The sequence below is a fragment of the Salmo salar genome, chromosome ssa15, assembly GCF_905237065.1.
Source record: "Salmo salar chromosome ssa15, Ssal_v3.1, whole genome shotgun sequence".
Lineage (NCBI taxonomy): Eukaryota > Metazoa > Chordata > Actinopteri > Salmoniformes > Salmonidae > Salmo > Salmo salar.
In genome coordinates this window covers 52,315,175-52,342,042 of record NC_059456.1, presented here as the reverse complement: position 1 = coordinate 52,342,042, position 26,868 = coordinate 52,315,175, and the positions used below count along the sequence as shown (strand labels likewise).

General features: G+C 42.9%; 1 protein-coding gene across 2 annotated transcripts; it reads right to left on the bottom strand.

Moving 5' to 3' along the window:
• Window positions 1-2,922: 2,922 nt before the first annotated feature.
• On the bottom strand, window positions 2,923-26,868 carry LOC106571592 (WD repeat-containing protein 20). Of its 2 annotated transcripts, none has more exons than XM_045695861.1 (4): window positions 26,543-26,868; window positions 7,417-7,599; window positions 5,733-7,178; window positions 2,923-5,351 (listed from the first exon to the last, which is right to left on the bottom strand). In XM_045695861.1, the coding sequence occupies exons 1-4, from the start codon at window positions 26,804-26,806 to the stop codon at window positions 5,298-5,300; spliced, it is 1,947 nt and encodes a 648-aa protein (XP_045551817.1). In that variant the 5' UTR covers window positions 26,807-26,868; the 3' UTR covers window positions 2,923-5,297. The 2 variants fall into 2 exon arrangements, with proteins under 2 accessions (XP_045551817.1, XP_014000311.2); XM_014144836.2 differs by having other exon boundaries at window positions 26,558-26,862.

Sequence of the window (26,868 nt, the reverse complement as noted above, 5' to 3'; positions counted from 1 at the left end):
ATATCAAGGCACACATGCTAGTTTCTTTCCCATTGCCACACTCTTCTTCTTCTGTCTGATGTGTCCTGTCAGTGATGAGAACAGTGGTGCCATAGAGATACAGTTGAAGTCGGAAGTTTACATACACCTTAGCCAAATACATTTAAACTCAGTTTTTCACAATTCCTGACATTTAATCCTAGTAAAAATTAGCTGTTTTAGGTAAGTTAGGATGATCACTTAATTTTAAGAATGTGAAATGTCAGAATAATAGTAGAGAGAATGATTTATTTCAGCTTTTATTTCTTTCATCACATTCCCAGTGGGTCAGAAGTTTACATACACTCAATTAGTATTTGGTAGCATTGCCTTTAAATTGCTTAACTTGGGTCAAACATTTCAGGTAGCCTTCCAAAAGCTTCCCACAATAAGTTGGCTGAATTTTGGCCCATTCCTCCTGACAGAGCTGCTGTAACTGAGTCAGGTTTGTAGGCCTCCTTGTTCGCACACGCTTTTTCAGTTCTGCCCACAGACTTTCTATAGGATTGAGGTCAGGGCTTTGTGATGGCCACTCCAATACCTTGCCTTTGTTGTCCTTAAGCCATTTGACACAATTTTGGAAGTATGCTTGGGGTCATTGTCCATTTGGAAGACCCATTTGCGACCAAGCTTTAACTCCCTGACTGATGTCTTGAGATGTTGCTTCAATATATCCACATAATTTTCCTTGCTCATGATGCCATCTATTTTGTGAAGTGCACCAGTCCCTCCTGCAGCAAAGCACCCCCACAACATGATGCTGCCACCCCCGTGCTTCACAGTTGGGATGGTGTTCTTCGGCTTGCAAGCCTCCCCCTCTTTCCTCCAAACATAACGATGGTCATTATGACCAAACAGTTCTATTTTTGTTTCATCAGACCAGAGGACATTTCTCCAAAAAGAACTGGGTGGCTTTTTTATGGCGGTTTTGGAGCAGTGGCTTCTTCCTTGCTGAGCGGCCTTTCAGGTTACGTCGATATAGGACTCGTTTTACTGTGGATATAGATACTTTTGTACCTGTTTCCTCCAGCATCTTCACAAGGTCCTTTGCTGTTGTTCTGGGATTGATTTGCACTTTTCGCACCAAAGTACATTCATCTCTAGGAGACAGAACGCGTCTCCTTCCTGAGCGGTATGACAGCTGCGTGGTCCCATGGTGTTTATACTTGTGTACTATTGTTTGTACAGATGAATGTGGTACATTCAGGCGTTTGGAAATTGCTCCCAAGGATGAACCAGACTTGTGGAGGTCTACAATTTTTCTTCTGAGGTCTTGGCTGATTTCTTTTGATTTTACCATGATGTCAAGCAAAGAGGCACCGAGTTTGAAGGTAGACCTTGAAATACATCCACAGGTACACCCCCATTTCACTCAAATGATGTCAATTAGCCTATCAGAAGCTTCTAAAGCCACAACATAATTTTTTGAAATGTTCCAAGCTGTTTAAAGGCACAGTCAACTTAGTGTATGTAAACTTCTGACCCACTGGAATTGTGATAGAATGAATTATAAGTGAAATAATCTGTCTGTAAACAATTGTTGGAAAAATTACTTGTCATGCACAAAGTAGATGTCCTAACCGACTTGCCAAAACTATAGTCTGTTCACAAGAAATGTGTGGAGTGGTTGAAAAACGAGTTTTAATGACTCCAACCTAAGTGTATGTAAATTTCCGACTTCAACTGTATGTGAGCTGATGGAGATGAACGTCTATGAGCTGATTAAAGGTCAGTGAAGGTTTATGTAGTCTTAGTCTACACTTAGTATATGGCTGCATTTCATTTCAAAACATTGTTCCCTTCCTTCTTCCCTCATTCATTCCTCTTCATAGTTCTCAGACTGGTGGCCGTAACCAGTTTTTCCCATCTAGTTTCCCGCCATATTTCTTCCACATATCCAACCCCATCAGAGCGAAAGAGGGCAAAAGGGAAGGAACATTCACAACTGTCAGGAATGAAACACAGTCTTTGCCTTTTTGGAATTTAAAATGCTGTCCGCAGTAAACTAGTAATTTTTATCAGGGGTGAGGTGTAAAAACGGTGCTTAATTTCTACCATAACCCCTGACCTCTGAGTTAGCCCGACAGTACTCCATGCCAGAGAGCAGGCTCCACAACTACATGTACCAGCTCTGCAAGTCTCTGGACCACATGTACAGGTAAACTCAGATGAGCATAGGAGAGCAGGCTCACTTCTGATACTGCATCAAGGGCAATTTCAGTTGATTTCTGTGACGTGTAGATTCTCCTCACAGTCGTGGGCTCTTCCACCGGGATGTGAAACCAGAGAACATTCTGATCAAGGTGAGACAGACTCCCTCAGACATAGATCTATTGAGTTTAGCAGAGAACTCCATTGCATCCACCATGGTGGCACTAAGAATGCCATGACAAACACAGTACATTTCCATCTCTGTACGGACAAGTTATATTCTACCCTACTCCGATAAAGATGATTATAGGCTCTGTCTACTTGTCCCTCTAGCCCAGAGAGGAGTCCCATCGCCCCCCTGGGCTGCACCTGTGGAGGGGTCCACAAAGACCCAAAACACATAGCTTCACTACTCCTAGGCCCATAATGTTTAGGGTGGGGTAGGTGGAGACACAATGCGGTGGTTTAATCTATGTTCCAAAAAACCATTTCCGCTCTTTTAGTCATAACGCTATTGAACAGTTGGTCAAACAAAACATTATGTTTAGTGATTTGAGACAGTCTGTTCAAATTAAATTGAAGTGTCATTTGTCCACTCAATACTACCAAAACAGAGTGTTACAGCTACAATCATAATTGTTTAATTCAAGTGTGAATAAAACAGAATTGAGAGGAAACTCTTGACTGACTGTCCATTCATACTCATTCAGCCCATAGGCCTACTAGTAAAGACTGGAGGTCGGAGACAACGAGGTCTGTCAAAGTTGTTTAATAGGTGTCACATGAAGGAAAAAAAATACTCCCACTGTTAGACCTTGGAGAATCCTCACACTGCCTACCTGGGTGCTTCACAAAACTCCCTCATCTCCTGGGGTGGGTTGAGGGAGGTGAAACACTCGGGTGCGAGTTTCCCAGATGCTTCACAGCGCTAAAATAATCGTTATAGAAGTCCATTGTAGGCAATGGTTGTAAGATGATCTCAGTGCTATGAAGCTTTCGGAAAACGCTCAGCTGAAATGGGCACCTAGAAATGTCATGAATAGAGCTAACTCTAGTCCCCATCTACACGACAGATATTCCCATATCTTTTCTAGACAATACATTTCTATGTGAACGTTTCATAATGTTGCACCCCCGTAAACAAGGCCCAGCACTCATACCGCCATCAAGTAGTGACGTTTATCAACAGTGTCAGTTGACTAGAAATGTGGTTGACACACAGTCCCATTGTCATTACTCATGTAGCGGCCATAGTCCACACACACACCTATAACATCGGTTTAGTCATATTTGTATACTAGGTAGGTAGGTGAATTCACAGATGTTTTATGTACTGGGGCCTAATAATGGGTAAGAGAATTACGTTAGCGTTAGTCTTCCGTGGTTTACCTGAGCTCTGAGTGATGGCTGAATTAGACGGCTCCTACCTTAGCCTACGGCCCAGTCCCAAAACAACCACTAGCACCTAAGCCCTGTGACACTTGTGGAGATCTAAGAAGATTGGATAGGTATATAAGCAATATGGTAAAGATTATATCTAGTCTTTCAATTTCCCCATTGCGTATACCTATATAATCCTCTCAGCATAGCACAGAGAAAAATATTACTCAGAACCTCGTCGACAGCACCCCCAACCCAAAACATCTTCCTGCAGCCAGGCTCTCAGGACTTCACAAGTGCATAGGGTGCAGGAGTGAGTTTGGGACTGGGAAAACCTTTCTACATAGAGGAGTCTGCAGCGACAGGCAAGCTTTCAGCACTACCTACTCGATAGAGGATTCCACAGAGACATCTCCTATAACAAACATTTCATTATGAAAAATACACCTGAATTCTCTTTATGTACAACAGAAAGGAAAAAACATGAACCTGCATATTCAAGATTCATTTTTAATATTATTATGTATATTTTTCTGAATTAGAAATATCACTATTTTCTGAAATGAAGAACTTCAAACTAGTGTAACAATGATAATTTCACCAAATCATTGAAGTACAATATTTACATATAATACAGAGCCCATTTTTTAAATCTGAAACAATATTAAAATAAATGTTCAATAGATAAAGGTTTTTAATTCTATTTATATTTTTAACAACCTTGTCGGGGGAGTCCTTGCACACTCCAAAATTGTAAAGCCATTCTCTGCTAACAAACTATTAAGTGCAAACAATTATTTATTTTTTTTCTTCTTAAAAAAAAAAAAAAAAATATGATTGCAGCGTCCAGACAGATTACTCGCCACAACCCAAGTGCATCCAAAGGCTGTCTTCAACCATCTTGTTTTTGTCCGATCATAATTATGAATAAAAATTAACATAAACAATAAAATCAGTGCAACGTACTCAAGCTGTGATATTCTGATTTAAATTCAAAAATATTTTTTTAAATTGTAGTTATAGGAAGCAAACTGCTCCAGTCTCCCTTTGCTATGAACATGTGATCCAACTCCACCAGGGTTAGTCATGGATGAGGAACTAGCTAAAAGAGATAGCACCTGTCCCAAGACAACACCTAGCCCCTAAAACCTAGGCTAGATCTGAGAGGACTGAATAGTGGAGAAATGTGCCTACTACCATATTGATTAAACCTATCCAAGGTCTTTCAGATCTACATGAAGTGCCTAGGGGGTAGTAGTGGGCTAGGGGTGGTTTCTGGAGGAGGCCAAGCTATTAGAGACAAGCCCAGTCTGAAAACAAGCTAGCTTTTACCGGGGGTTGTTTTTGGACCGGGAAAGAGAATGTTGAGAGAGGAAGGGAGGTGAAAACAAAGTCAACACATCGCAGCCAGCCTCCCTCTCTGAACAACACTTTAAATCCTCCTGGACGATTTCAAGCATTCTGCACCTTTCACATGATCCTTTACACTCTTTTCAGACTGTGGCCCAACCCATCTACCCTCAATGGCCCACGTTAGCTATCCATCTTTCTATCTAAAGATTAACAGAACAAAAAGAGCTTCAGTAGTGGTGATGAAGGTGTGTGTGAGAGAGAGAGAGAGAGAGAGAGCGAGAACAGCGCTGCAGGGCTGTGGCGAGGTGTGGCCAGGTCATCCTGTCCCGTCGTGTCTGTCTGTCTGTCTGTGGTCTGGTGGAGCTTGGTTTAGTTTAGCAGCACTAGCACCAAGGCTATACAACAGTCCCACTAGGAGAGTTGGCCGGGTTCTGAGATGATAGTAAGCCCTGTGGAGGAAGAGAGCAGAGGGGAATGAGTTAGAGGAGAAGAGATGGTGTTTTGGACACTCAGAACGGTAAAACAATTTGAATTCAAACTTAGGTAATTGAGGGAAAATGGTACGTTTTCATCATCATAAAGAAAATCAAATTAAGATCCTGGATTGATAATCACCCTTGTAAGTGAATCACAGTGGGCAAAAGAGGATGCTGTGTCGCAAACCCCAACTCACTCAATCATTTTCAGAGACTTATGAGAAGTGTCTAGTCTAGGTGTTAGATGTCAAACTGAAGTGTCTGGGGTTGAAAGTGGCTTGGGGTTAAGACACCACTTTCCAAGGCCTGGCCCATATGTCTAGGGGTTAGGGTTTGGGGTTGTAACGGACTCACCACTTTACCGGGCCTGGCCCATGTGCAAATGAAGCCCTCCTGGCAGGCTGTGACCAGACAGTCCTCCAGGAAGATTAACACAGTGAGTCTTTCGTGAGCAATCTTCTTACACACCAGCGGCTCCAGCAGAGGAACCTCCTCCATGCGCGGGCACAGCAGCGTGCCCAGAGTCTTAGCGGCGTCCGCCTTGGCCGTCCGCGCCGCAGAGCTCAGTTGGTTGAGCTTGTCGCTGCTCTTGCTGCTGATGTGGCCCATGCTGTGGTTGCGTTTGTGGTCCTTCTCGTGGCGCTCCTTGCGTGTGTCATGCAGCGACAGTGTAGCGAACTTGCTGACGCCCGTGGCGATGAAGGTGCTGTCGATGATGCTGCTTCCTTTGCTGCTGCTCGTGTGGCAGTTAGGCGTGGTGCTGCCCCCTGCGGGGCCGGAGGAGTGTGGCAGGCTGTTGGAGCGCGGCAGGGGTGCGGGGAGTGAGTTAGCGGGGGCGCCACTGTTACCACTACTACTGCTCACTGTGTTGTTGCCATTGGTACCGGGTGGGTTAGTAGTAGTAGTAGTAGTAGTAGTAGTAGTAGGAGGAGTAGTAGGAGTAGTAGCAGTATTAGCAGCAGTAGTAGTATTAGTAGTGGCTGCCCCAGGAACCGGGGGGCTGGTGGCACTCATGACGTTAGTGTGAGTTCTGGTACGTGACAGGGGCAGGTGGGGAAACAGGATGTCCTCAGTCAGGTCCCACAGACACAGCTGGGTGTCCTGGCCCACCGAGCCGAAGCGATAGGTCACGCTGACTGGCCTGCCATCTGTGGAGTTCCTCTTGGAGAGATGTGATTGGGAGCTATTGGCTCGGTCCCGCCCCCCTCCAAAGTGTATCTGCTCGTGGAACTCCTCGTCGCTCCCGCTGAACTCGGCGGGTGGGTCGCTGTCCTCCACGCTGGTCGTACAGTGATCAAACGCCACCACGCTCACCCACGACTTGTGGCCGTGGCCCCTGGCGATCACCCTGCAGTCTGAGAAGGACCAGACGGTCACTAGGTCATCCTCCCCCCCGGCCACTATGTATCGTCCGTCCGGGCTCCAGCACACGCACAACAACCCGCCGAAGTAGCTCTTCATTGTGCCGTGCAGCTCGGCTGCGTCGAAGCCAAACACGCGCAGGAAGCCGTCCTGGCTGGCGCACGCAAGGAACTTCCCATCGGGGGAGAAGGCAAACTCGTTCAGCGCCCCCTCGCCTACTGTCCAGCGCAGTAGGGGGTTGCGGGCCGACTTGCTCTTGCAGGTGTGCACGGCGTAGCCATCGCCCTGTTTGAGGAGCTGGTAGTGGGGTGGCGTGGTGCCACAGGTGTGCTCTACGTTGTACAGGTACAGGCTGCCGCTGGAGTGGGCCACTAGGAAGAGGCTCTCTGAACCAGGAACCCACCGTACACATGTCACACGAGACTTGTCTATCAGTCTCTGAGGGAGAGAGGGGGAGACAGTGGCTTGTCAGCGAGAGACAAATAACTCAAGTGTCAGACATGCATTCAAACAAGATAAACACAAGCGTTAAACTTAAATGCATGCCTAATACATTGGATATTGGAACAGAACCTTTACTCTCATTTTGTATTAGAAAACAGTTTCCTCCCAGTAGGCAGTCAACCACAGGACACCCATCTTAGCCAGCTTGGCTAAAGTAAACTGTTAAACCTACCTCCTCATTGAAGAGCTTGCTGGTCTCCTTCTTGATTGGGTCAATGAGCTGCACCTGGCCGGCCGAGAAACCCACGAGCAGGGAGACGCTCTCCGCTGTGGCTGTGAGGGGGTTGAAGTCATGACACGTGGGCTGCGTTCCTTTGTATATCCTCTTGTCTATGGGCTTGCTCAGGTCAGCCGCCTAGAAACGTGGAAACACAGGACACAAAGTCTGACTCACAGGTACAGCAATTATCTTGAACATACACCCCAGTTATTTTACAAAGCCATTCTTCCTGTCTATATAACACTTGCAGATAATCATTGACCTAATGAGAAATGGTATCATTTCCATGTAAAAGGACCCATGATCACCAACATGTGAAGTTCATAGGAGAATGTCAAATTGGGTGTCAAATGAAAGCAATGAGCCTATAATGTTGAGGAATTAAGAGACATAAATTGTTCAACCATTTTCCAACCTAAAAACTTGGAATAATCAAAGGCTTTGATTTCTGGTCAAACAGACGGAAAACGGGTCTTAGAAAACATTTACCAGAAAAGTCTTAAAAAAGGTATTAGAAATTCTTTTTTTTCTCTAGCATTTAAGATGCATTGCTTTGTGCCTCAATTCCGTTACCAAAAACCCACATATCTTTAAGACATTTTCAAATCGCTCTCCCTCATGAGGGAGAATAATGAAAGTTCACAGAAGTAACAAGGTAGACCTTTCAATTAGGTAAGTGTTTTTACTGATCGCAAATGTGTTTATTAATTGTTAAGCGATTAAAAGTAAATTCCGTTACAAGATCAGTAATGTAATTCTCTAAACAAAAATCGGTAACAGAATTTATGCAATTGAATTGGCTACAGTGGTAAATCATAGTAGTCACAAACCACAGTAGAGATCACAAGTTTGGACAGTACAGCACAGTAAAAGTAGAGTACAGCTCACTAAAGTACACAGCGCACACTAAAGTTGAGTATACTATAATGTACTGTACTCTACTTTGATGTCCAAACTTGTGAAACAGACATCTATGATTGGTGAAGATTTGATGCAGTCCGGACAAAACAAATTTGGTCTCGTTTGGGGGCAGAGCTCATTAAAATAGTGTAGACTAATACCCAAAACATGCAAAGGAGGAAATTGCATATTTATACCTTTGTGTACCTATTTAGGATACATCACCATGAAGTGACATTCATATCCATAATTATGCATTTCTGTGTAGTACAGATCAGGGACCTATAATGAAATTCCATTAGTGGTTGTAAATCCACTTCACTTACACCCCATTCTTTCTGCAGACATTGAATCTTCATTCAGAGCAGAGATTTAACAGAGTTTGTGGAAAGTACCATGAATAGAATAGGCCTATGGTTATTGGTTTGTGCGAGACACATAAAAGAGAGATTTGACCAAAATTATGTTACCAAACTTAGCATCTGCACAGTTCTTCCAGTAAATGTTTGTGTAAAATGTGTTGTGTAAATTGTTAAAAGCATTCCTTGTGCATAGTTGTATGGTTTGTTAAACTTTGAAATCAACATTTTATTAAGTCAAAAATCTGAATCTCAGCACAATTCCCATATCGTGGAATTGCCCTATAGCAACAATATTAGTAGAGATGCAACGATTCACCACCAATAAGCAACGTCCCCAGTTCAAATGTTTAAGATGCGTCGGCCTGCGACCGCTCTTTCAGTGTCGAGCTAAGTATATCATTATGTTGACAGTCATTGATCTACAAGTCATTTTTCATGTTGAACAACCCCAGGCAGTATCAGTAGCCTAGTCAAAATGCGCTGCGTCGAGAGCTGACCAATGAGGAGGTAGGCCTATTCCTGATCTGGCACATCTGCGCGTCACCTTCAGAATTAAAATGTTTGTAAAATGGCTTGGGGAACATTAGGCTTTATTAGTCGAATGACAACCCAATGTCATTGGATAGTTTATTTTTATCAAATGTGTGTTAAATTGTGTTTTACCGGAATAAAAATAGCCTAAGCTACCAGCGGTGACAACTCATCTGACTATGTAGGCTACATGCTGATCAGGGCTTACATTAGATTTTATTTGATTGCTCAAATTTTCCATCACCAATAGGTTTGGTAGTTTTGCTTGAAACAATCAGTATATATGCTGGCGCGAATCCCGAGAGGGCAAACGGGGGCTTAGCCCCCTCAGTGAAGTTTTATATGCCAAAATAAAAAAAAAAGCTAAAAAGTTCTAATGATTGAGTGACAAGTTGGCGCAGAATCTGTATCTCCGCTGCGTCAGCACAATGGACAGAGCGCGCCACGGTGTGTATAGGGGGACTATGGAAAGCCACTGGGGTGGGTTAGGTATGACTCCTTTGAGTTTCCATAAAAAGCAGGGGGGGGGAGAAACACTTCTCATCTGTGGTAGGCTAAGTGAATAACATGACACGCCTCCACCTGTAATATTTGATTTAGATTTATAAGGGCGGGGGTCAAGTTCACCATTGAAGCTGCTTCTCTCAACTCTTCCTCATGCCCCACCACTACAGAGTTAAGCTAGCTTCTTAGCTAGCTGTAAAAAGTGTTAGTGTTAGCCTTAGCCTATTTAGCTAGCTCGAACCAGCTAATTTGCCACGATGGATATCAGAAATTGGCTTCGCTAAAGTACTCAAACAAAGAAAAAGGAGAAGGGGACACATGGCAACTGTGTCAGTGGTTGTTAAAAGTTGACAGCATTGTGAAGTTCCTCTCTGACATCGAATGTCCATGTTTGTACAACACAGGAAGTAAGCCTCGAGGCTACAAGGCTGCTGAAGGCAGTGACGGACCCTGGCTTTAAATTTACAGCCACCATGGCCACAGAATCAGTCTAATCGATCCTTCAAACAAATTACTCCATGCAAAAGCAACAGATCTTTACACTGGAGCCAAAGTGCGTTGAAGTGTGTTGAAGCTGAGGTGTGACAGCGAGTTTGAAACCATTTGGGCACAGTTCCATGCCAGTTGCACTGAATCACCACCAGCTCCAAGCAAACGACAACGTTATGTAAGTACAAATCTCCAGCAATACATGGTGGACAGTACAGTAGGCCACGAGGACAGAGAAAAGATTGAGTGTAAAAAGACTGTTCTTGGACGCGTTCATTGGTGAAATGTCAGAATGATTCAGCAAACGCAACAGCCAACTGGTGGAGGCCCTGTGTGCCCTTGACCTAGAGAGCCATGACTTTCCAGATGTGAAAAAGGTGAAACCACTGCTGGATCTAAGCAAAACAGATTTGGTGGAAGCTGAGTTTAGTGTCACTTGCCAGTTTTTGCGCCAATGACGACAAATGGACCCACTTGATATCCTGCAAACGAATCTCGGGGCCTCTCTCCGCTATGCCGATCGTGCTTACTGCACATGGATTGACTTTTGGGGCATCCACAGCTTCATGCGAGAACTCCTTTTCCACTTTGACAAATGTGTTCAGTGAGCACAGAAGAAGCATGCTACACCCAAGGAAAACTAACCCAACTGGCATTTGAGGGGGATCTTACAAGAAGATTGAGAATGGAATGATTGATTATTCAGGACGTTCCACAGAGGATCTTTTGAAAAGGTAATAAACAATCTAGCTGTTTGATTTTTCAAAAAATCTTTGTGGTATAGCCAGTGGTGTCATTTCAGCAAAAACCTAGGGTATGGAATGATAAAATTACTTCCTTAGCCAGCCTAAGTTTTCAACGGCCTTGCTTTAGTGCGTAGGGTGCTGTACATGCTGCTGACAGAGCGCCAACCTATCACTTCTTGGTCAAAAGCAATCAATGGTCTCAGCATTTGAACTTATGTTTATTGTGGTATAGCGTGATAAGCTGCATTTTTTGAAGTATTCCAATTTGTCAAATGTTTCATTTCTTAGCACTTTATCACATATCGTTATAGACGGTATTTTTACAATACATACTGGTATGTGGATGCATAGTCAGATCCACCATCCCTCACACACACACACACACACACACGCACACGCACACGCACACGCACACAGTTAAAAAAAATCATAACCTAGCAAGTAGCAACATTGTCAAAGTTTCCCAAGGACAATCATATGAAGGGCATTAGAGGTGTCGCATGTCTGTAAATTCATTATTAGGCTATCTCCAGAGGCACAAGACGCTGGCCCTACCACCTTCCTGATGCCCGAACAATCATTAGCCCAGAGAGAGAGAGGCAAAAACAGAGACAGAAAGAGCTGCAGTGCCAATGTCTACCAACAGGTGGCTAGGGCAGAGATGCACCTCTGGGGTGACAACTTGACTCTAAATCAGAGAGATGCTGCCGTATAAACACTATAAGAGGGGTCATTTGTAATGTCGGTAATTTAACAGCGGTTGTCAAATTCATGGATGTAAAACATCTAAGAGTAAGGGTTTGTGGACAGCTGGTCGGTACTAGGCAGTGAGTGGTACAGTAGGTCACTGCAGCAGGATTTGAGGCCCCCGAAAGTATAGGCTAGGTTATCACTTGTAAGATAAGTAGCTATATTGGTGACGATTAGGGCCAAGAGTTTTTCCTGTCCATGTGAACTGACCAGGAAAAACACCTGGCCATAGTTTTACCTAAAGCTTTTCTGAGGAAATTCAGAAAAACTCCTGGCCCAAGGGATGATACTGTAGGAGTCAGTCTGAGACCCTGGTGATGCAACTGAGTGGAGGATCATCGAGGCAGCGAGGGAGATTATATGGCTGTCATAAGACTGCTGACAGATCTGTCAGAGCACGGCCAGCACACTTTGATATGCCAAGAATCCATCCTGCTCCAAAGCCCTCGACAAACCAATGACCATAGGCCTATTCTAACCATGGCACTTTAAACTTTAACTCATGTCATGTGAAACTCATTCAAAACACACAAAAGACAAGCAATTGATTAGGCCAAGCCTATGTCTGAGAGGAATATTCAGAGTTCCACTCAGGATCAGATCTTGCTGATCTGTGTACCCTCAGATGAAAGACACTATGACAAATTCAATCACACACACACCAAGAGCCACAACAGGGAGCACATAAATGCTCTGTCAGACCTGCTAACTCCGAGCTCTGGCATGAGTGATGACAGTGAGTGATTGAAAATGAATGTCAATAACCAGGTTTCTATTAGGGGTGTGAACATTTTAAAGTTAAAAACTTTGAAACAAAATTGTGATCTTTAACATGAAAGAAAAATGTAAATAGTGCAGTTATCACAAAACATGATTTTCCGTATTATAGCCTAACTAGACGATAGGCTATAAGGCCCGGGGAAAATTGTGTCATTTAAATATAACTTTAGGCCACTTTGGTACATTTGCAAGGCATGCTAGACAGATTATCAAGACATATTCACATCACAGCTTTTTCTGCCTGCCCCTTCCAAGCACCGGCTCGCCTGGGGCGTATTCATTATGCCGATTCTGTTGCAAACCGTTTCTTAAACGGAAGCAAACAAGGAGCAACCTACCAGCATTTATCCAATAGAAATTCTCCTTTTAGTTGCAAAATGTTTTGAACCGAGATCACTTTTCAAAATGGAGGCCGAGATCTACCGCTCAATATGTAACTTTTTGGGTGATCCAACCAAATTCACATAGAAATGTGAGCTATAGATCTGTCACTCATTAATAGCAAGTTTAAGAAGCGGTAAATATGTTCTATGTGCAATTTCTATGCTTCAGGTTCTTAACCTGTTGGGTCTAGGGGGCAGCATTTGCACGTCTGGATAAAAAAAATGTACCCGATTTAATCTGGTTACTAATCCTACCCAGTAACTAGAATATGCATATACTTATTATATATGGATAGAAAACACTCTAAAGTTTCTAAAACTGTTTGAATGGTGTCTGTGAGTATAACAGAACTCATTTGGCAGGCAAAACCCTGAGACATTTTCTGACAGGAAGTGGATACCTGATGTGTTGTATTGACTTTAAACCTATCCCATTGAAAAACACAGGGGTTTAGGAATATTTTGGCACTTCCTATTGCTTCCACTAGATGTCACCAGCCTTTACAAAGTGTTTTGAGTCTTCTGGAGGGAGATCTGACCGAACAAGAGCCATGGAACGATGATGTCCCATTAGACACCTGGCGCGCGAGTTCATGTTGGGTACCCTCGTTCCAATACGTTATAAAAGAGTATGCATTCGTCCACCTTGAATATTATTCATGTTCTGGTTAAAAAGGCCCTAATGATTTATGCTATACAACGTTTGACATGTTTGAACGAACGGAAATATATTTTTTCCCCTCGTTCATGACGAGAAGTCCGGCTGGCTTACATCATGTGCTAACGAGACGGAGATTTTTGGACATAAATGATGAGCTTTTTTGAACAAAACTACATTCGTTATGGACCTGTGATACCTGGAAGTGACATCTGATGAAGAGAATCAAAGGTAATGGATTATTTACATAGTATTTTCGATTTTAGATCTCCCCAACATGACGTCTAGTCTGTATCGCAACGCGTATTTTTCTGGGCGCAGTGCTCAGATTATTGCAAAGTGTGATTTCCCAGTAAGGTTATTTTTAAATCTGGCAAGTTGATTGCGTTCAAGAGATGTAAATCTATAATTCTTTAAATGACAATATAATATTTTACCAATGTTTTCTAATTTTAATTATTTAATTTGTTACGCTGACTTGACTGCCGGTTATTGGAGGGAAACGATTTCCTCAACATCAATGCCATAGTAAAACGCTGTTTTTGGATATAAATATGAACTTGATAGAACTAAAAATGCATGCATTGTCTAACATAATGTCCTAGGAGTGTCATCTGATGGAGATTGTAAAAGGTTAGTGCATCATTTTAGCTGGTTTTATGGTTTTGGTGACCCTGTCTTTGACTTGACAAAACATTACACACAACTCTTGTAAATGTACTGTCCTAACATACTCTAAATTTATGCTTTCGCCGTAAAACCTTTTTGAAATCGTAAAACGTGGTTAGATTAAGGAGATGTTTATCTTTCAAATGGTGTAAAATAGTTGTATTTTTGAAAAATTTGAATTTTGACATTTATTTGGATTCAAATTTGCCGCTCTTGAAATGCACCTGCTGTTGATGGAGTGCACCACGGGTGGCACGCTAGCGTCCCACCTAGCCCCAAGAGGTTAAGTTTGGTTTTTGCGTATTTTACTTTCGGTTTTGTGTACCAGCTTCAAAAAGCTGATTATTGAAAATAATATTTCACAGGGGTTTAGATGGTACAATGATTCTCTACACACTGCTTGTTTTGTTACAAACCGAAATTGGGTAAACTATTACAATTTTAGCAACCAGGAAATGGCGGAGCAAGTTCTGTATATTGCACCTTTAATAACCTATTAAAAACCGTTCTGTAGCAATGAGGTTTGTGCAGGCTATAGGCCCAATACATTATCACTGCATTTTGGCTATGCTTGAATTGCCCCGCCAGTGTTGTTCTTCTCAGACCATTTAAAAATTACATTTCAAAACTTGAGGTATATGAATACACTGGTAATATATAATTTGTTGTATTACTTGTGAGGCACAGCTGAGTGAGCAAAAACTGAAATAATTCCTTTTAATTTTACTGGACTGATTGTGCCTGCATCTGATGGTCTGCCTCTCACCGTTCCTCAGCTCTCGTTTCCTCCGCTGAGACTGACCAAAAAGGGGCCACCGTCTTGCACCACATTTCATTATTTCTGCCTCATGCATGAATTCATGTTCTTACTCCTATCACCAGAGAACATGAAATATTCCTCAATATTAAAAAGGACAAGCCGCTAATAACATAAGCCAATCGAAGTGGAAGCTGCAGACATGGTGATCTGATTAGCCAGCAGTAGGCCTATAGGGGCACTTGATTTTCTCTCCCGGCCTTCCAGGTAGGAGGAGTTTCTACAGTCAGACAGATTAAATAGCTAAAAATGGGAACACTTACTACCCAGCATGCAGGGCAGCTGAATCCAGTACACCTACCGCAAAACTAATAATACTTAATCCGTTTTTAATATTTTTTTTTATAGAAATGTTTGGCGATCGACTGATTGGTGACCACTGGTTTGGACTAATAATTATACCCCTGCTCTTTCTCTTCGCTAATGATACGAGTGTGTGTTCAGTCTTCGGTCTGTTGCGTGTAGAATATCCTAGCCTATTCATTGATAGGCCCTGCTTTACTGAAATTGCAAGCAAAGAAATTGTGAGATACAGCTTCGATTGCTGATAGATAGGCCTAGTGCGCGGTTCTGTCTGCCTGCCTGGTGGCCGACCTGCCTATGCTGTGCCCCTCCCCTTACTCTCACACCATGCCCAAACGCGTCCGCCATTGGGAGCAAATTGATTTTGTCGCCCCCCCCCCACACCAAATGTGATCACAACACGCAGATTGAAATATCAAAACAAACTCTGAACCAATTATCTTAATTTGGGGACAGGTCGAAAGCATTAAACATTTATGGCAATTTAGCTAGCTAGCTTGCTGTTGCTAGCTAATTTGTCCTGGGATATAAATGTTGAGTTATTTTACCTGAAAATGCACAAGGTCCTCTACTCCGACAATTAATCCACAAATAAAACAGTCAACCGATTTGTTTCTAGTCATCTCTCCTCCTTCCAGGCTTTTTCCTTCTTTGGACTTCACATGGCGATTGGCATTTAACTTTCATAATAGGTGTATTACCACAACCGACCGACCGACCTCAGTTCATTTTTCAATCACCCACGTGGGTATAACTAATGAGGAGATGGCACGTGGGTATATACTTCTATGAACCAATGAGGAGATGGGAGATGCAGGTCTTGCACCATGTTCAGTGTCACAAATAGAACTGACTTCTATTTTAGCGTTTGGCAATGCAGACGCTTGTTGGCGTGCGCGAGCAGTGTGGGTGCAATGATTGAATAATATGTGTACATTTAATTTTGCGAAGCGAGCGGTGTGGTCAGAATGTCAGTCCCTCATTGCTCGCTATGAAAGTTGTGTTTGTGTTCTCGTAAGTACAGCAACTAATCAGTCTCCTCCTTTCTAAAAATACTTAAGAGTCGATTTGTAGCGGAATCGAATCCTGACACTCAGAAATGGGAGTAGACGTGCAATGATTGGAGGAATAAATTATTTTGGAGTCGACTTTCTACCACTACGTCACCGTCGTTAACAGTTGGACAAATGGCAGAGAAAGGCAAGCGACAGCAGCGAATTCCTGTATGGCTTTCAGAAGTTAAATGAGAAGGGAATGCTAACTTTGCGAGATGGAACTGAGGTACAGTGATGGTAGTACAGTTGCATTTGAAAGAGATGCACCGTGAGACCCAACCCGTTGCTGGCAGCAGTGCAGCTGCATTGTGAATTAGTGTGAATTTAGAAAAATGTTGTTATTGTTTTAATGAAGAAGAAAAAAATTGCCGCTTAAACGTTAAGAAAAAAAATATTTGTCACATACCTAGTTTCCATCCAACCTGTTTATGCAAGTAAAGTAAAAGTACATGTTGGATGAAAAAAAGTAGTCACGACAGGCCTGACGGAAACTGAAAATCTGTCAGTAAACTTTTCAAACGTCGACAAAACAAAAAACACACTAGACAAGGTGGGATCTTTGTAAAATGAATAATGTGAGAAATGGTGGTACAAATGCCTTTATGGGCAAATATTGATATAATAACCATCATATCGAAGTAAACTTGGAGTCACACAATGTGTTGTGTGGTCCTCCCACTACAACTTGGGAATTGATGCAGTTAATTACGCTACAGCTGAAATAAGTTATGAACTTCACAGGGTGGTAAAAATGCACGGTGATGAGCTTCATGCTCCTTTCCAATAAATATCAAGGGTCTTATTCTGGTGACATGATCATCAATGCTTGGCTGGCGTTTGAGAAATAAAAATAATCTCGCTCTTTTGTCCATAATAATCTTACATCGGCTATACCGCACTGTCTGCGAGTGGTTGGCTAGAGCGCACATGCCAAGACCAGAGTGGGAACATTATATATATATATATACTGCTCAAAAAAATAAAGGGAACACTTAAACAACACATCCTAGATCTGAATGAAAGAAATAATCTTATTAAATACTTTTTTCTTTACATAGTTGAATGTGCTGACAACAAAATCACAAAAATAATCAATGGAAATCCAATTTATCAACCCATGGAGGTCTGTATTTGGAGTCAATCTCAAAATTAAAGTGGAAAACCACACTACAGGCTGATCCAACTTTGATGTAATGTCCTTAAAACAAGTCAAAATGAGGCTCAGTAGTGTGTGTGGCCTCCACGTGCCTGTATGACCTCCCTACAACGCCTGGGCATGCTCCTGATGAGGTGGCGGATGGTCTCCTGAGGGATCTCCTCCCAGATCTGGACTAAAGCATCCGCCAACTCCTGGTGCAACGTGGCGTTGGTGGATGGAGCGAGACATGATTTCCCAGATGTGCTCAATTGGATTCAGGTCTGGGGAACGGGCGGGCCAGTCCATAGCATCAATGCCTTCCTCTTGCAGGAACTGCTGACACACTCCAGCCACATGAGGTCTAGCATTGTCTTGCATTAGGAGGAACCCAGGGCCAACCGCACCAGCATATGGTCTCACAAGGGGTCTGAGGATCTCATCTCGGTACCTAATGGCAGTCAGGCTACCTCTGGCAAGCACATGGAGGGCTGTGCGGCCCCCCAAAGAAATGCCACCCCACACCATGACTGACCCACCGCTAAACCGGTCATGCTGGTGGATGTTGCAGGCAGCAGAACGTTCTCCATGGCGTCTCCAGACTCTGTCACGTGCTCAGTGTGAACCTGCTTTCATCTGTGAAGAGCACAGGGCGCCAGTGGCGAATTTGCCAATCTTGGTGTTCTCTGGCAAATGCCAAACGTCCTGCACGGTGTTGGGCTGTAAGCACAACCCCCACCTGTGGACGTCGGGCCCTCATACCACCCTCATGGAGTCTGTTTCTGACCGTTTGAGCAGACACATGCACATTTGTGGCCTGCTGGAGGTCATTTTGCAGGGCTCTGGCAGTGCCTCTCCTGCTCGTCCTTGCACAAAGGCGGACGTAGCGGTCCTGCTGCTGGGTTGTTGCCCTCCTACGGCCTCCTCCACGTCTCCTGATGTACTGGTCTGTCTCCTGGTAGCGCCTCCATGCTCTGGACACTACGCTGACAGACACAGCAAACCTTTTTGCCACAGCTCGCATTGATGTGCCATCCTGGATGAGCTGCACTACCTGAGCCACTTGTGTGGGTTGTAGACTCCGTCTCATGCTACCACTAGAGTGAAAGCACCGCCAGCATTCAAAAGTGACCAAAACATCAGCCAGGAAGCATAGGAACTGAGAAGTGGTCTGTGGTCCCCACCGGCAGAACCACTCCTTTATTGGGGGTGTCTTGCTAATTGCCTATAATTTCCACCTGTTGTCTATTCCATTTGCACAACAGCATGTGAAATGTATTGTCAGTCAGTGTTGCTTCCTAAGTGGACAGTTTGATTTCACAGAAGTGTGATTGACTTGGAGTTACATTGTGTTGTTTAAGTGTTCCCTTTATTTTTTTGAGCAGTGTATATAAAAAACACACAATTTGTGATAAATGTTTTTTCAACTCTACTGATGGTTTGTACATAGGAATTTAACCGTGGAAGTAATTTTATATACACTATGTAATCATGCATTTTATCCACAACAAGTCAATTGCATGGAAACATCTCTGGTGGGAAAATGCAGATATTGTTTTTAGGATTTTAGAATATTCACATGTAAATCTGTCTCCAAATGGAAGGAAAACTATCTAGTGACAACAAAAATCAGTTTAGCCAATTAGACTGGAGGGTGCTTAGCCTTCTGCCTCGTCTTTAACTGAGAAATGTCCACACAGACACTGCTAAAATATAATCCAAAACCACTATTAAACTCATTTCGAGAATAACACAGACTATGTCCTAACTCTCTGGTAATGAGCGAGCGACTGTAGACCTACTCCCTGCTATAAGATGACTTATCACAGGGAAACAGAAATGTATCTCCTGCTTTAAACCAATCCAATGAAACCAAACAGCACCCTCAAATCCAACCAACAGGCGGTAGCTCTGCAGCCCTATACCTAGGGGTATTCTACAAAACAAGATCAATGAGTGAGCCACCTAACTCTAATAAGACTGCAGAAATAACTAATGATTTTCTTGTTAATTAAAAAAAAGCTAAACTTAGATGTGTTATAGTGTGTTTAATCAATTAGACCACATACATTTCAAGCTTCTCTCTCAAAAATTTAAAGTTATATCAGAAGATTTAGGCAAGTTAGCTGGCTTGTGGTATAGCCTTCTGGTATGCTTCACTGACTACAGGAAGGACTACATAGAGACCTGCTGAGTCCAGTCCTGGGGAGGGCAGGTTTGCCAATCTTACCAACCTGGGCTAAAGAGAGCACTGTTTACAGGAAATGACAAGGTGACAGGAGTGAACCCAGTGAAGAAGTAGGTCTTTATGATGCATTAAACCAGTCTGTCCCTTAAATTATTTTCCAGACAGGGCACAGAGGCCTCCAAAGCAACATCCAGGCCCTCTGGCACAAAACCTTTTGTATAAATTGTGTCAAGGTCAGTAGACCATTTATTAGTCGGAACACTTGCAAAACTTGGTGACAAGTGTTAAAATATCTTACAATCTCCCACACAGATCTACTCCATCCAAGAAGTTAAATGGGCAGTGCAGTCAAAAACATTATTTTCCTGTGTTTTACAGTGCCTTTGAAAACTATTCAGACCCCCTGACTTATCCACATTTTGTTATGTTACAGCCGTATTCTAAAATTGATGAGTTTTCCCACCCTCCAAATTTACACACACACACACACACACACACACACACACAATACCCCATAATGACAAAGCAAAAACAGGCAATTTCTTTCTGCTAATTTATATTTAAAAAAAAACTGATATCACATTTACATAAGTATTCAGACACTTTACTCTGTACTTTGTTGAAGCACCTTTGGCAGTGACTACAGCCTTGATTATTGTTGATATGAAGCTACATGCTTGGAACACGTTTGGGGAGTATCTCCCATTCTTCTCTGCAGATTCACTCAAGCTCTGTCAGGTTGAATAGGGAGCGTTGCTACACTGCTATTTTCAGCTCTCTCCAGAGATGTTCGGTCGGGTTCAAGTCCGGTCTCTGGCTGGGCCACTCAAGGACATTGAGACTTGTCCCGAAGCCACTCCTGTGTTGTATTGGTTGTGTGGGACGTTGTCCTGTTGGAAGGTGAACCTTCGCCCCAGTCTGATGTCCTGAGTGCTCTGGAGCAGGTTTTCATCAAGGATCTATCTGTACTTGGAGTCCCCTGGAATCCATTTCAGTTAACAGGTGTGCCTTGTTAAAAGTGAATTTGTGGAATTTCTCTCTTTCTTAACCTGTTAGGGCTAGGGGGCAGTATTGACACGGCTGGATAAAAAACGTACCCGATTTAATCTGGTTACTACTCCTGCCCAGAAACTAGAATATGCATATAATTATTAGCTTTGGATAGAAAACACTCCAAAGTTTCTAAAACTGTTTGAATGGTGTCTGTGGGTATAACAGAACTCATATGGCAGGCCAAAACCTGAGAAGATTCCATGCAGGAAGTGGCCTGTCTGACAATTTCTTGCCCTTCTTGATTATCTCTATCCATTACAGAGGATCTCTGCTGTTACGTGACACTTCCTACGGCTCCCATGGGCTCTCAGAAGGCGGCAAAAAGCTGAATCGTGGCTTTGCAGGCTCTGGTTGAAAAAAAGTAGCGCGTTTGGGTAGTGGCTGGTTACAGTACTGTGAGACTCAGGCGCGTGCCCGCGTCGACCTCATGCTTTGTTTTCTTTCTCTGTTTACCTAAACGCAGATTCCCGGTCGGAATATCATCGCTTTTTTACGAGAAAAATGGCATAAAAATAGATTTTAAACAGCGGTTGACATGCTTCGAAGTACGGTAATGGAATATTTAGAATTTTTTTGTCACGAATTGCGCCATGCTCGTGAACCTTATTTACACTTCGGATAGTGTCTTGAACGCACGAACAAAACGCCGCTATTTGGATATAACGATGGATTATTTTGGACCAAACCAACATTTGTTATTGAAGTAGCAGTCCTGGGAGTGCATTCTGACGAAGAACATCAAAGGTAATCAAACTTTTGTAATAGTAAATCGGAGTTTGGTCAGGGCTAAACTTGGTGGGTGTCTAAATAGCTAGCCGTGATGGCTGGGCTATGTACTCAGAATATTGCAAAATGTGCTTTCACCGAAAAGCTATTTTAAAATCGGACACCTCGATTGCACAAAGGAGTTCTGTATCTATAATTCTTTAAATAATTATGTTTTTTGTGAACGTTTATCGTGACTAATTTAGTAAATTCACCGGAGGTATGCTAGTTCTGAACGTCACATGCTAATGTAAAAAGCTGGTTTTTGATATAAATATGAACTTGATTGAACAAAACATGCATGTATTGTATAACAATGTCCTAGGTGTGTCATCTGATGAAGATCATCAAAGGTTAGTGCTGCATTTAGCTGTCTTCTGGGTTGTGACATTATATGCTAGCTTGAAAAATGGGTGTCTGATTATTTCTGGCTGGGTACTCTGCTGACATAATCTAATGTTTTGCTTTCGTTGTAAAGCCTTTTTGAAATTGGACAGTGTGGTTAGATTAACGAGAGTCTTGTCTTTAAAATGGTGTAAAATAGTCATATGTTTGAGAAATTGAAGTAATAGCATTTCTAAGGTATTTGAAAATCGCGCCACGGGATTACACTGGCTGTTGCGTAGGTGGGACGATTTTGTCCCGCCTAGCCCAGAGAGGTTAATGAATTTGAGCCAATAATTTGTGCTGTGACATGGTAGGTGTGGTATACCGAAGATTGCCCTATTTGGTATAACACCAAGTCCATATTATTGCAAGAACAGCTCAAATAAGCAAAGAGAAATGACAGTCCATCATTACTTTAAGACGTCAAGGTCAGTCAATGCGGAAAATTTCAACAACTTTGAAAGTTTCTTCAAATGCATTCGCAAAAGCCTATACTCTTCTGTAAACTAGTCATCTCTGTATACCCGTCGCAAGACCCACTCAGGGCTCTATGGTGCTATCATTTTGGTCACATCTGCTCCTAAATATTTTGCTGTGCAACCTGACATTTTTATTTGGGAGCACCAGTGCCCCTACAGTACTTGGATAACATTTAGTGCAACAAAAATAAATGAAAAGGGATAGCCTCTTCAGGAGATTTTCTCATGTGCTCCTACATTTTTCAACTCCTCGTAAAAAATCTCAGCGTAGAGCCCTGCCACTGGTTGTTGCTTATTTATGAAACCCTCTTAGGCCTCACTCCCCCCTATCTGAGATATCTACTGCAGCCCTCATCCTCCACTTACAACACCCGTTCTGCCAGTCACAGGAGACTGCGTGAAATCAGGCCTTCATGGTCCAATTGGTACAAAGAAACCACTACTAAAAAGGACACCAATAAGAAGAAGAGACTTGCTTGGGCCAAGAAACACGAGCGATGGACATTAGACCGATGGAAACCTGTCCTTTGGTCTGATGAGTCCAAATGTGAGATTTTTGGTTCCAATCGCAGTGTCTTTGTGAGACGCAGAGTAGGTGAATGGATGATCTCAGCATGTGTGGTTCCCACCGTGAAGAATGGCGGAGGTGTGATGGTGCTTTGCTGGTGACATTGTCTGCGATTTATTTAGAATTCAAGGCACACTTAACCAGCATGGCTACCATAGCATTCTGCAGCGATATGCCATCTGGTTTGCGCTTAGTGGGACTATAATTTGTTATTCAACAGGACAATGAGGAGTGGCAGGTAGCCTAGTGGTTAGAGTTGACAGATCAAATCCCTGAGTTGACGAGGTAAAAATCTGTCGTTCTGCCCCTGAACAAGGCAGTTAAACCCACTGTTCCTAGGCCGTCATTGTAAATAAGAAATTGTTAACGGACTTGCGTAGTTGATTTTCAAAAAAATGACCCAACACACCTCCTTGACCAAGGAGGAGAGTGATGTAGTGCTGTATCAGATGACCTGGCCTCCACAATCACCTGACCTCAACCTAATTGAGAGGGTTTGGGATGAGTTGGACTGCAGAGTGAAGAAAAAGCAGCAAGCGCTCAACATATGTGGGAAGTTCCAGGTGAAGTTGGTTGAGAGAATGGCAAGAGTGTGCAAAGCTGTCAAAGGCAAAGGGTGGCTACTTTGAATAATCTAAAATAACATATTTTGATTTGTTTAACAGCTTTTTGGTTACTACATGATTCCATGTGTTATTTCATTGTTTTTCAAATTTAGAAAAATTAATTAGGCCCTTATCTATGGATTTCGCATGACTGGGAATACAGATATGCATTTGTTGGTCACAGATACCTTTAAAAAAATGTTTAAAAAAAGTAGAGGCATGGATCAGAAAACCAGTCAGTATCTGGTGTGACCACCTTTTGCCTCATGCCGCATGAAACATCTCCTTTGCATCGAGTTGGTCAGGCTATTGATTGTGGCCTATAGAATGTTGTCCCACTCATCTTCAATGGCTGTGCGAACTTGCTGGATATTGGCGGGAACTGGAACACTGTCGTACACGTTGATCCAGAGCATACCAAACATGGTCAGTGGGTGACATGTTTGCGTATGCAGGCAATGGAAGAACTGGGACATTTTCAGGTTTCAGGAATTGTGTAGAAATCCTTGCGATATGGGGATTAAACATGAGGTAATGGCGGTGGAATGGCACGACAATGGGCCTCAGGATCTCTTTGTGAGGCAATTGTGTTCGTTTTCCGTAGATTCTGCCTGCCCATACAATAATCCCACTGCCACCATGAGGCACTCTGATCACAATGTTGACATCAGCAAACCACTTTCCCACACGAAGCCATACACGGTCTGCGATGGTAAGGCCGGTTGGACGTACTGCCAAATTCTCTAAAACGACATTGGAGGCGGCTTATGGTAGTGAAATGAACATTCAATCATCTGGCAACAGCTCTGGTGGACATTCCTGCAGTCAGCATGTAATTTTCACACTCCCTCAAAACTTGAGACATCTGTGGCGTTGTGTGACAAAACAGCACATTTTAGAGTGGTCTTTATTGTCCCCAGCATAAGGTACACCTGTGTAATGATCATGCCGTTTAATCAGCTCCTTCATGGAGCGGCAGGTAGCCTAGTGGTTAGAGCGTTGGGCCAGTAAATGAAAGGTTGCTAGATCGAATACCTGAGCTGACAAGGTAAAAATATGTCGTTCTGCCCCTGAACAAGGCAGTTAACCCACTGTTCCTAGGCTGTCATTGGAAATTAGAATTTGTTCTTAAGTGACTTGCCTAGTTAAATAAAGGTAATTAAATTAAATCATATTCCTCAGGTGGGAGGATTATCATGGCAAAGGAGAAATGCTTACTAGCAGGAATGTAAACAAATTTGAGCAGAAAAATAAGCTTTTTCTGCATATGGAACATTTCTGTTATCTTTTATTTCATCTCATGAAACCAACACTTTACATGTTGCATTTATATTTTTGTTCAGTGTATATTTGCACACTAGGAGGTTGGAAACCTAAACCCCACAGAAGAGGTTAGCTAGGACAATGGTAGACAGTGTCCTTCGCCCCCACCTGTCAGGCACTGCTTTCCTACAGTTCTGTTAACGACGGCAAGGGGCAGGTGTTCAACAGGCTGGAGCGAAGGACAGACACTTTGCTAGCTAGGAAGACTGGTACACAGCAGACACTGTTATTTTCCTTTTAAGCCACATTTTAGTAGCAAGGACAATCAGGGAAAATACAGAATACCATTAGTGTCACACAAGCATGAAGATGCCGTGCTTGAAAGGGGGGCGTTCATGCAGGAACCAATGGGAAGCTTGAGGGAGGGGGAATTTATTATTGTTTTGGTCTGCCTGGCAACATCACCAGGCAGTTGAAGTTAATAGACCAATAACAAAGAGTTCCCAATAACAGCTCATTTTCTAGTTACATATCCCTCCCATTAAGCTCCTCCAATTAGGTCCCTCACTGAAGACTACTCATGCAAATTTCTTGCGTGAGAAAATGCTTTTTTCAAAAAGCTACTTGTTTCTTTTTGACAATTTTAATTTAAAACAATCACAGTAAGATACTTAAATTGTTAGCCAGAAATGATTTGATATTGTGATAAAAAAAACAGCTGCATTGGACCTTTAAAACCAACTAGCCCAACACAGTTAAGTCCTGGAAGTGGTAAAACATCTTCCTCATCATAACAATAGAAAGCCTCTAGGAGCTAATGGATTATTTACTGGTGTCTGATAATGGTATAACTTTAACTTGTTTTATGTTTTGAACAAGTTTAGAAATGTGTGGATCAGACATATGATCATCATCGTCACTAGATACCGAAAACAAGCATACAGGTCGATGCAGTGACATCCCCAAATGTTGCATCACCACCACTGTCAGAACCAGACAGATCACTTGCATGACATCATCATCCCGAATCAACAAACACAGCTTACTTCCAACCTAACACACATCCACGATACTGTACAACGCTGGCTTTGGGGCCTTGAAGTACCAGCAGCATAGCCCACATAACTAGCTTGCTATACAATGGTCAACTATTCTATGATTGCAAAGAACCTGTGCAGAATCAATTAAACAAGAGCACTAAAAACACAACTAGTTAATTATCACTAACGTCAAAATACACTATGTCAACGAGGAAACGTGTCTTATTTAACATACTCTGAAACTGCAGATGTCAATCAACATGTCAGAACTGAAGACGGGCACGAGCCTTTGCCCACACTCCAAGGTTAAATCGTACATATTCATATAGAGCAAATAGGTATCACACAAGAGTAATCTCATGCCTATGGGTAAACAGTCCACCATAACGGAAGGAGGGCCCTTCACTTGAATTGAACTGGTTAACTGGCCAGCTAGATAGCTAAGTAGGTGGGTGGGTGACATGTAAACCAGCATATCTCCACAAGGTGCGGGCAAAACAAACTGTGGCGATGCTAGCTAGCTAGCCACCATAGCTAAGTGGCCTAGTCTGGCTATCTGCGCACGTCAGTGAAAATACCATACCGGACAGAAAATTGCTATGCGTTTGAACACACACATTCACTTCTTGATAATACAGGCATTGTCACCTGAGTGCTGTGTACCTTTCTTACGCCTTTGTAGATATAAAAATACAGTTCCCGGCCCACATTGAAACAGATTCTGTCGCCGTTGCCGGACTGGTCGTTGACGTTCACGAAGGAGACTTTCACCGGATTCGAGCCCTGTGAATTGAAAGGCACCCTGTTAGGGCGGCTATATTCGGAGTGAGTGAGGAGTTTATAGACACCTTCCCGAGTGGTGAATTGAGTTTTAATTTCGTTCATCTCCTTCCCTCCTCCCTCCGCCGCCATCTTGGAAATTGGCGTTCATCCTGTCCAAAACCCGGATCTTACCCACAGAGCATGCGCTCGGC